At 44.1% G+C, this 12,123-nt stretch overlaps 1 protein-coding gene across 2 annotated transcripts in view; it reads right to left on the reverse strand.

Annotated features, from left to right (window-relative positions):
• NUDC (nuclear distribution C, dynein complex regulator) overlaps positions 1 to 12,123 on the reverse strand; it is a 133,538-nt gene that overhangs the window by 82,795 nt on the left and 38,620 nt on the right. For both annotated transcript variants that reach the window (XM_078682627.1, XM_078682628.1), the window contains exon 2: positions 1,595 to 1,672. In XM_078682627.1, coding sequence (XP_078538753.1) covers positions 1,595 to 1,672 — 78 coding nt within the window. The remainder of the gene's footprint in view (positions 1 to 1,594; positions 1,673 to 12,123) is intronic.

The following is a 12,123-nucleotide window of genomic DNA, read 5'->3' on the forward strand; positions in this document are numbered from 1 at the left end:
CACTCAGAATGAGACACTTGCAAACTAGAGGCATACACTCTGCTAGATCTAAAGAATTTGAACAATCTCTTTTGAGCCTATAAATCATTAACCTTAATGCGACAAACTAGCATTTAGAGCTCTACAAGACCATGCTTGGACATCATGTGGTGAAACATGTCATGTTGTTGCAAAACCTTATTGCTTCTCTGTTGTCCTGGCATTTCCTTGGTGATACTGCATATAGGGCACAGCTTTAACTGTGTTTCTGCTACCTCACAAACAAAAGAGCTCGATATCACAAACTCTTTCTCTTTACACACAAGCAGGAGGTTGTGGCTTCTCTGGATCTCTCCCCATCCCTCCTACTGGACAGCATAGGCTCTCTGAAGCTCCATGCACAGCTTGGCCTACCTGGGCATCCTCATATCACAGCTTCTTGATCTGCTGTCAAACTCAAAAGCTACACAGCCTCCTGTACTTGTAGTAGCTGGTATCAAACTGACTGCTGAAAGTGGTCGCTCCTGTCAAATGTTCTTTAGAGACAGGTTTTTTTGAAGCAATTATTTTTATTGGCATAAACCAAGAAGTGAAAAATAACAGCGAATACAGTGACATGCAGGTCCAGCATTGACCCATATTGACATGAATGTTAATTGCGATACATGCACCAATAACAATCAATCCTAATAAATAAGGGAGAGAAGAAATAGCGGTAAGAAAATAAGCTAGAAAAAAAGAGGGAAATAAAAAAAGAAGGTAAGAAAAGAAGGGAGGATGAAACTACAAAGCATGGATAAGAATGCCAGTCAGGTGAAGCCTATGTATAGTAATGTGGGGCAGGGATGCAATGATAGTGATGAGGAAGAATCAAGAATCAATGCTAATTAGGGAGGGGTCTTGCAGAAAGGTGGACCACATGAGAAGAAAAATGTCTGCTTTGTCCATTAAGTTGTACATTACCTTTTCGTAGGACATAGTTTTGTACATCTCCGTGAGCCATTCCTCATGCAACAGCAATTGTGGGTAACCCAAGAGTCACAGAATACAGATTTTGGCAGCTGTCAGAACAATGGCGACTAAACAACAAGCATAGCGGGTCAGCTCGGATAAGTCAGGGAGGAAAATTAGGGGGTCTGGAAGTGGAGAGGGCAAATCCATAGACCCCACTTCTGCCCAGAAGGGACAAATGGCATAACAGTCCAGTAAGAAATAAACAATATCACAGGACATGTTGTCACATCGTCAGCAGGCAGAGTGAGGGAGCAACTCTTCAACCTGAAGCTGTGTCAGTGTCCAGTGCCAGCCCTGAGGGATCTTAAAAAGAATTGAGCTTCTTCAGTGCCTCCCGGACTCCCCGTCCCAGGGCCTCTAAAATTTCTGACAGTTCTGTCTCGTCCAATTACTTGAAGAGACACGTCTCTAATGGGTGCTACTGCCTACAATGCCTAACCTCTCTCCTCTTAGATTTACCGGAGAGTAAGCCTCCTGTGGGCTCTTCCAAACTCAAACCACAAACCCTGGTCTCTGCAGGTGAGATATTAAATATCTTTTCCTACATAAGAGTATTACAAAGATGCTGCATTAATGCTGTCTGTTATGGCCAATGTCTTACCTTATCCGCGGATCCTGATTCGCCTCCCGTAAAGAAATCTGTCTTCCGTCTCAGAAAACCAAAGAAGGTATTCACAAGCTGAGGGAGAAAAGGGTAAAAATTACATGCTGTGTTAGCCATCATCAGGTCAACAGTTAAAACAGGCCACTTTACCCTCAATGTGCAGATCCTGGGGTAGCACTATACCACGAAAATAACAGAAAAGATTCAAAATGTCATTATCAGGAGAGATAGGCACTAGATTGGTGGGACTGTGCTAGTGTCCTAATGTTAGAAACAAATTTTTCTTGTGCTTAGAGAAAACTACATGACAAAATGGCTTTCTCTATCCATTTGCTGTAGGCCTCTTCTTTACTACAATGCAAGTACACAAAAATAAATGCTATTACTTTGCAGATTATGGGCAAGAAAGTATTCAAATGGCCCCCACCATTTTCCTTGTAGCCCCTGGACTCCTAAAGCTACTGTGCTCCTTGTTCATCAGTGAGTTTATAGAACTAACTGTCAGCTGGGGCTCCCAACACCTCTTTGATAATCATCGACAGAAAACTCGACATGACCACTTAAGTCACCAACTCATACTTCCATACCCTAAAGATGCTGAGGAAGATTTTCAAATGGCTTCCAATCAGCACCCAGAAATTCGTCACACATGTCCTTGTCACAAGCAAGCTGGCCTATAAGAATACCATCTAAGCCGAGAACAAAAAAACTCACCGGAAAGCTGCAGACCATTCAGAACTTAACTTGCAGAATCACTCTCAACCTCCCACGCCACATGAACATCACATCCGAAGGAGCTCCACAAGCACAATTCAAACACTTCACCCACACTTTCGAGGCACTACATAACACTGGCCCAGCATACCTCAACAGTTAAAATGCTTTCACAAACCTTCCAGCCAAGTCCAATCATCCTGACTCTTACTTGCACACATCTCACGCATAAAGAAAACCAGATCCAGGAGCCTTCTACATCGATCCTACAGAGGGGAACGACCAAGCGCTACACATAAGAGCCTTCTCCTCACACCTTGAATACTGCAAGAAGCTGAAGACCTAGCTTTTCGAGTAGTCCCACTAGACCATAGCTTTGAGTAGATTTACACTTGCTCAATGCCAGGCTACCCTCCCGGGTCATAGTGTGCTCTGCAAATCTGCATTACATACCCAACACAAACTGAAGAGGTTACTAATACTTGTCGAACTGGTATCTAACTTTCAGAATAATATTTAAAATAACCCAAGAGAACAACAAAGAAAATACAGGTATTCACTTAGGACAGACTCCTAGCTATTCACATTCTCGTCTCTACCAGAAATAAGACCAAATTCTAATAGAGAATGAAAATAAACGTATTACACAAAAGCATTGAGTAACTGCATGGTACTCCTCACAAAAAGGTCTGAATAAAATAAACTGATGCAATTATTAATCAAGACAACGAAACAATACAGAGGGCTCTCCGCAAGTGGCATTCAAGCTACAGAGACATTTCACCATCTGTTATGAACAATGTCATTTTTGAAATTCATTTGGGACTGACCTTAAACGATAAAACATCTTGGAAACCTCAAATTGACAAGGCGAATCTGATGTTTGCACAGACAATAGGGGGCTAGTGCACAATGGCTGCATACAGAAGGTAATTAGCCCCCATTTGGAGATCTATAAAGTGCAAGCTCGCTCGGCAGCTATGTATGGGGCAGAACTTTGGGGGCACAGTAAAACAAACATACTAACGCTTACTGAAAATAAGTTTATTAGAAGTATTACGACCCTCCCAATCAATACGCCGTTGGTCCCACTTAGGATGGACCTGGGAATCCTCCCAGTAGCGGACTTAATTTCGAGCTGACCATTGTTATATTGGCATCGGCTAAGGCATACAGTAGAATTGAGCCACTAAAGGGACGAACTGAGGGCACTCCTATTGCTACCAGGTGTTGAGGAAAGGATACCCTGGCTCGCCTTTGTGAGGGATTCCTTCATTGCTATCGGCAGGGAGGAGTTATGGGTTTCACCGGACGAGGCATGCTTGGCCATTACAAAAAAAACTTTATCCAAAGAGCTGAAAGATCATAAATTGTCAACTTTATATCGAATGGTTAACATCTCAAGTTTGACCTATGGGTTTTTGGATTTTAAATCACACTACTCTTTTGAACAGGTCTTGGACACAATATACCCCTCGTTTACCAGGAAGCTTTCCCTCCAATTCAGATATGGGACCCTTCCACTATTCGCTATAGCAAATAACTGGCTGCCCAAGACCTCTTATTTATGTCCTGGGTGCCATGTGGAAGAGGAAACTGAAACCCATGTAGTTTGCTTCTGCCCGGCTTACAAAGAGGCCAGGAGCATATAGATTGTACAATTGTGTAGGATTTTTGGGCATAAGGGATTGCTTTGCGCTATTCAGAATTTTAAAATCTGATATGGACCCCTTGTTTGTGATCTTAATCTCTAAATTCCTCCAGGCTATGTGGTTGAAACGAAGGTATCTCTTAGAAATTGATATTTAGTGCCAAGACTGTGTATATTAGTAATTCTGGAGTGTTTTTTTATCTAATCCCCATAAAATGTTTAATAACCTTCTTAATGTATTTTATAATCATTTATTTTTTTAAGATGTTGGGATCGAATTTTAAAGGAAAAAAAAATGTTTTAACTTCAAGGAAAGTCTCGCTAGTCCTTTGATGTGCTGTAATCTCCAATGTAACAATCCGAATTTGGGTTATCCCTGTACTAATTTGTATTGTAATTTTGTGCTTTTATGACTGTAAGAGACGCACTAAAGCTATTATGAGGATGATGAAATTCATAGCTGAACAACCTATGTTTAAATGGAATCAAACACCCAAAAACATTTTACTGGATTTTAATCATCTGACGTTTTGTCATTTATCTGATAAATCACAAACACGCTATTTGAGTAAAAGCGGGCGCTGAACCCTTCTTACACAGGTGAAAAGTCAAACCTCGGCTAAAGGAAACTAGTTAACGAAGAAGAAATGCTACGCTAAGTTGGTCAAATTGCTTCGGAGTATTTAATTTGTAAACAACATTTGGGGGGAAGGGAGTGGGGGTATGGAAAGTGTGTTCTTGAAAAAAAATTCTAAAGGAGCACAGTTATATAAAACCCAGATTCAAGTTTTTAAATTAAAAAATAGGTTAATGGCATCAGAGGGCAAATGTCAGAGCATGGGTTAATATACAAGGAATAAGGGAAAGCAATTAAAAATGTCAGGGTGGTGATGCAATTTATTATTGTAGTTAAGGATGAACAATGTAAATGTAGAATAAGGCTAGGTATGGGCCTAGAAAGGTGGCATCCTGGCACAGTGAAGAATAGAGACAGGGAAAGTTAGTTACATTAAAAAGGGTCAGTGTGACATGCTTACACTAACATGCACTATGGAATGATGCACAGTAATGGAAGCACTCTTTTGCTAATGGTAGAAAGGGAGACCAAGGTACAGCGTGCAGTTTGCCGCCCTTGTCCTAGGGCACATCTTCATTTTCATGTTGGTGACACACCTTTTTTGTGAAATTTGTTTCAGGGACACGGTAACGCGAGCTAGCCCGAATCACCCACAACCCCACACACACACACCCCTACACACACACACCCCTACACACACACACCCCTACACACACACACACACCCCTACACACACACACCCCTCTACACACACACACCCCTACACACACACACCCCTACACACACACACCCCTACACACACACACACACATCCCCACACACACACATCCCCACACACACATCCCCACACACACATCCCCACACACACATCCCCACACACACATCCCTGTTTCCCTCCCCAGGTAAGTCGTATGAGCCGAGTTTTAAGGGATGAGAAAAAGTAGCGGCTGCAGGCGTGAGGGATGTTTACAAATAGATATAAAAGTTTGGGCAATATGACCATTTTTAATCAAGGAAGCTCTGCCATCCATGGACAGGGGCAGCCCAATCCATCTCGCTATTTTTTCAGTTATGGAGTTTAATGCGCGACCATAGTTGGCTCTCATCAGTTCCTCCCGATTGCGGGATACAGTTATGCCAAGATAAGTTAGCGGGATGCGAAAAAGTAGCGGCTGCAGGCGTGAGGGACGTTTACAAACAGATATACAAGTTTGGGCAATATGACCATTTTTAATCAAGGAAGCTCTGCCAGCCATGGACAGGGGCAGCCCAATCCATCTCGCTATTTTTTCAGTTATGGAGTTTAATGCGCGACCATAGTTGGCTCTCATCAGTTCCTCCCGATTGCGGGATACAGTTATGCCAAGATAAGTTAGAGTGTCATCACACCACTTGAGGGGATAATCAGGTGTGAATTTGGGAGTGGAGTCAGTGAGGGGCTATATCAAGGACTTATTCCAATTTATGTTAACTCCTGAGAGCTGACCAAAAAACAAACAGTCGGAGGATAGGGTTCAGCCTAACATTCGGCTGTCGTAGATAGAGGGTGGGGTCATCCACATATAGAGAAATAAATATTTGTCTGCTGGGGTAGATGATAGCGTGTTTAAGGTAGTGCTGCCGGATCTTAGCGGCGAGTGGCTCAATGGCTAGGGCAAAAAGGAAGGGGGACAGCGGGCACCCCTGGCTTGTGCCTCTGGCCAGTGGAGGAGCGCCTGCCATTAATCGTCACCGTAGCCCGCAGTCCAGTGTACAGTAACTGTATCCAGGCTAGAAATGGGGGAGGGAAGCCCATACGCGTGAGCACGAAGGATAAATAATCCCACTCCAGGGAATCAAACACCTTTGTGGCTTCAAGGAAGATAGCGGCCGCGTCTTCTTCGGGGTCAATATCACACAGTAGCGCAAAAAACGTGCTTAGATTATGGGACGTACTTCTAGTTGGGACAAATCCAGACTGGTCAGGGAGGACCAATACTGGCATAAGGGGGCTAATTCGATTTGCGATTAACTTAGCTAGAACTTTAGCATCTACATTTATGAGGGATAGGGGCCTGTACGAATCAACTTGAGTGGTTGGTTTTCCAGATCCTCGCTCGGGTGGTAGCATATAGTTTCATCTCCAGGTTACTTAAAGAGGAACTCTTCAATGTTAGGTGCAGTTGCTTCAGTGCCTCTCATTCCCAAAGTAGATCTAGTGCAGTTACATCGTTCGTGAAATGACTGTTCAGTGAGCAGCTGGAAGGAATTCTCCTGACATACTGGCCCATATCCTACATAGCGGGGTGGCAGCAGACTGTCCAGTATTATATTGTTAGCTATGCTGAGCAGTGGTCCCTTCCCGTCTCAGTCCAGAGCATTTCTTCCAGCATGCTGTTCTATCACTGTCTATAGCACAGTAGTGGATTATCTGCTCTAGTTCAGTCCGCACAATGAGGGCGGGGAGGACAGCAGTTTTCTGATGTCTGAGGCACTGCAGCTGCCCCTGTCGGAGTCGAGCATATCGTGTTTCTAGGCAGAGCGGCATCTACTCTTGCGTTATTCCACGTCTGACGTGCCTTCCCCGTCCAGGGGGCGGCGGGCAGGGGACTGCCCTCCCGCAGAGGCCCTGGGCATAGATTTGAGGAAGTCCTGAACGTGCTGCGGGTTGGTAAAGAAATGGTATTTCCCTGAATGTGTAAACCTGAGGCGGGCCGGGAATTGTGATGGAGCAAGGTTGCACACGGAAAGCGACTTGCTTGTATTCAACCCTCTCGAAAATAATATTAATGTACTAACATGTTTTCCAATAAACCAAGGGGGCCCCTGAGTACTGATGAGGGAGGAGACGCAGGGGAACAGGCAAATAATGAACAAGCAAATGTCTCCACCCGACTGAATCAAAAGGGTGCTAGCGAAGTCACCAATAGAATAGTTTTCCCTCCTTTAGAAAAAACAGTCCATAAAGAAAAAACAAAGTTTAAGTAGAATGAATCAAATAAATAAGTTCTTTAATAAATTTTCATATGCACAGTATAGTTAACACCAGCAGAAAATGAAAGCATAAATGATACATTCCCCACAACATTCATTCAACTTAACACTCACACAAGCTCCAAATACTCCACATTCATGCAATAACATTCATCCTCATATTAGTGAATCCAAACACTCAAACATAAATACATCAATAAGGCACGGCGGTAAACCACAAACATTCATATATAGCCAGGATGATATCCTCATTAGCTTAAAAAATAACTGATTTTCAAAGAAGTATAATTAATTACAGTGAACAAACAAATATCCCAAATGGACAATCAAAATTCAAAAAAGAGAATCAAAACATCAATATATATATAGAGGACAACTGGATAATTAGAAATGGAAATAAGTGGTGGGTTCCGCCAAGTTCTCTTTAGTAGTAAGCAGCCGACGTACGTTTCGGTGACAGACCTATTACGGGTCTCACCTTCCTCAGGGCTTAGATCTTCATAAGGACAACAAAGTGAGGAAGATCTGAAATTTATCATACGTCATAAACATTTAGAGAGTATACTGTTCATTATAAAAATAAAAGCAAAAACATGGCAATAACTGATGGGCCATTAGCAGGAGGGAAAACCAACATATTAATTTAAATACGAATGAAAAAGGATTACTATCAGGACCAATGTGAGCATTCAAGACAAGAAAAAACAACCAGTAACCGCAAAGAGAATAAACATGTGGCAAGAGTCAGAAGAGTGAAAGCGTCCTAAATATTAAGGAGTGCAAAAATTAGGTGCACACTATCAAACGAACATACAAAACAGTGGGAGTGTGCAAACCCCAAGATATAGGGAAAAGATTAGGTATCAAAGGATGACAAAGGCATACCTGGTGGTGCTACAAAATGAGACAAGGGAGGCTTCCCTGTATCAGGCCAGGCAATATCTGATAAGGAACAAATATCAATTTAGGGCAAATCGGGTGAGGCGACAGAATGGGGAATAGCAAGGATAATAACTAAATAAGCTCACCTGGATAGGGAGTATTGATGTATTTATGTTTGAGTGTTTGGATTCACTAGTATGAGGACGAATGTTATTGCATGAATGTGGAGTATTTGGAGCTTGTGTGAGTGTTAAGTTGAATGAATGTTGTAGGGAATGCATCATTTATGCTTTCATTTTCTGCTGGTGTTAACTATATTGTGCATATGAAAATTTATTAAAGAACTTATTTGATTCCTTTTACTTAAACTTTGTTTTTTCTTTATGGACTGTTTTTTCTAAAGGAGGGAAAACTATTCTATTGGTGACTTCGCTAGTACTAACATGTTTTGTCATATCAATGTTGCATTACACGACATTTTAGGTATCCAGGGAAAGCTCGACAATGTGCTTGAACTAACTTTAATTTGCTTGCATTAGAATGGCTGCTGCTACGCGGGATTTTCTACTGCGCATGCTTCTGTCACACTCACGTGACATGACGTGTTATTTCGCTTGGTGGGAAACTTTTGCTTCTGCACACTAGAACTAAGATGGCTGTTCTGTGTCCTAATGTGCAAGAAGCTTGCATCGCTGCTTTGCTAAGCTGTTCGTTTTGGCTAACCTTTAATGCAATAGTTTAAATAAAATAATGGGAATAGAATACAGATAAGTGGTATACAGTGCATAATTTATTCTGTGTCTCTAAAACTGTTTCTCTTCTATTTTTGCATGTATCGTATTTGGGCCTGAAATGTTCCTCTAAACTCCATCTTTGGAGAGACTGCGCCTATGCAAAAGAAACCCCAAGCCATTGAAGCTGTGGCATTGAATCAGTGCCAAATCTGACATGGATTAAGAAACTATGAGTATAGTGAACTCCTCACCCTGCCAGAGGAAGCTGAATTGAATAAATTGTTAAAATATTTTATTGTTACACTCACTACCGGGTGGAATAAAAAGTACATGGGAAGATAAAGTTATGGGAGGGAACATTTAAATACATGATTGACAAATTACCTCATATCAATATGGTGTGATGACACCTCCTCGCCCTTTGTCCAATAAAATTGTGGTATTCACACATTTGCAACATTTGGGGGTGGTACATTGACCTGGAAAATAGTATAACTAGGATAGGCTTAGCTAGTTAGATTGTCCAACTTGTCCGAATAGCTGACCTGTCACTGACCTAACGCACTCAATAGGTGATCAGGAGCAGAGGTGCTGGCGGAGCCCTCTGTCAGAAGGTTCGAAACCCAGATCGTGGTTTGAAAGATGAAGTGCTGGCGAAGCACTTTGTCAGAGAGATCGATAACTCTTACCGGGTTCTGGCTGTTAGCTGCAGAGAGGGAGTAACACAGGTGTTGCAACTTTAACTGCGGGTGCTGGTCTTAGCCCTTGGTGGTCCTGTCCTAATCCAATTTGGTTGTACCTGTCCTGATTCTGATCTGCACCTGTTTGCTTTGCTGACACCTGCCTTTCCGGGGGTTCTGTCCTTTAATCAGCCTGTGGCCAGGGTTGGTCTTCACACACACAACTCTAGGTAAATATTGAATGTGGGTTTGTTATTGTATTGTTTCCTTTCTCTTTACCTTCCCTACCGTTTAATGCTTAAACAGCCTTATGAAATCTCTGCAAAATTTTATTCTAATTATTATCTTGCTAATTGAAAGATTTCTCATTGCAAATGCTTGGATTATGACATTTATGAATTTTCAATAGATAAAGAGTTTAAAACTTTTCCCGAGTCTGTGGCCAATTTATGCAGGAAATGTTAATTGCTACCTATTTTCTTGCTAACTCCCTGATCCAATAGGTCTCTAGGTACCAGTGACAAAAATTGGTAAGTCAATGGTATAGGACCTTGTAGGTAAACACACAACTTGGTAGAGTGCGTGAAAGGTTAAACCTGTTTAACAAAGGTGTTAAATGAGTTTCTGGACCCAGGTGAGTATGGTAAATTGGTCAGGTTAACCCATATGCTCCATCAATTGCATGGCATAAGGGATATTTAGCTGTTGCAATTTTTTCTTCACCTGCAGGAATTTGCAAAGTTGGACGGATGGTGAAATCAGTATAAATCAAGATCTCTATTCCCTCATGTCGCAGTTGACCTTTTTCCCTAGAGAGTCGGAGGGCAGTGTACCGGTCTCGATAGTTTAGCAGTTTGGCTATTATGGGCCTAGGGGGGCCCCCAGAGCCGGCCGACTCACGAATGAGCGATGTGCCCTTTGAACCACCAGGACCTGCGAGAAGGCCTCTCTCCCGAAAAGTGTGATGAGTAGCCACTCTACATACTCCTCCATCTTCCCTGTGGCCGTGGACTCCGATACGGCAAGAATTCTCAGGTTATTCCTCCTCAACCGGGATTCCTAATCCTCATTCTTAGCGGCTATTACCTTGATGACCTTCTCCCTTTCAAGGATGCAGTTCGTGGTGGTGCTGGCTGTGTCCTCCAGATCAGAGATATGGCGCTCTGCGTCTACAATACGATCATTATGCTTCTCCACCCTATGCGTCAGGCTATCTAGGCTGGCATTCATGGAGTCCATTTTAGATTCTATGGAGGTTAGGTTCGACTGCATCACTAAGAGTATTTCCTTGAGGTCTGCATTAGAGGTGATGGAGGTTCCTTGTTGTTCGTCGTCCAGCTCCGTCTGAAAGCGAGTTGATTTGCGAGCATCGAAGGTGAGTTAGTCTGTCGCCCGTCTGGTTTCCTCATGTCTGCCAGGTGATGGAGGAGGGTGATGCAGCAATCTGTTGGTTCAGAAGCTTTGGCGGCGGTGGTTTTGGGGGGCAGGTCGCAGCAGGTGATCGGCCAGCCGCGTCCGCAGGGCCGGCGCAGGAGTCTGAGGTCTCAGGACTGGATCTTCAGTATCAGGGGGCCGCAACCACACCCACGAGGTTTGTCCCCCAGCCCAGGTCGTCCGTCATCCAGATTTCACCAGTGGGGCGCTCCGAGCATGTGGGGGACCCTGAAGGGTCAACAGGACCCCATTCGTGCTGGCAGCACCGCCAGGCGCTGGGAACACAGCCAAGCACAGCAGACACTCGTTAGTTAGGTATGCCCGCTTACCAGGACAGTCCCCTGGGGGTCTGTCCGCCTCTGCAGCGATGAGCCCTGAATGGGTTTTATGGCGAGATGTTGTGCTCCCTCAGCCTGATGCCAGCTGCGTGGGCTTTCCTCCCCTTCAGTGCGTTGTCTAAGGAGGCCTTTAGGGCCCCCCCGCGCCCCTCGCCGGGTGTTGTAGCTGCCTGTATCTAGGGGCGGGGGAGGGGGGGGGGGGTCCGGTTCAGCAGTTCTGGGTGCAGTGTCTTGGTGCGTAGCCCCTCTAAATTACTTGGAGTGGTCGCTCAGGCGTGTGTGAGAGCTGTTTAGCTCGGCCAGCCCAATGTAAATCCCAGGGTCAGGCCAGAGCCGCAGGCCGCCGCAGTGTCTATTCTCAGCTGGTGAGGACTAGTGTGCATCTCATGCGGCAGTTATTACTGGGGGGGCGTCAGACACCCGCCCACCCCGACCAGAGCGTTTATGTAGCCTTCTCCTACCTGTTGGTGTACGGCTCTTCTTCTCCTGGTGCGTTCCGGGCGCCCGGGCGCCCCACAGCATCCGCAAGCCCCCGCCGGCTGA

This window comes from Lissotriton helveticus, chromosome 3_1, assembly GCF_964261635.1.
Source record: "Lissotriton helveticus chromosome 3_1, aLisHel1.1, whole genome shotgun sequence".
NCBI classification, from domain to species: Eukaryota; Metazoa; Chordata; class Amphibia; order Caudata; family Salamandridae; genus Lissotriton; species Lissotriton helveticus.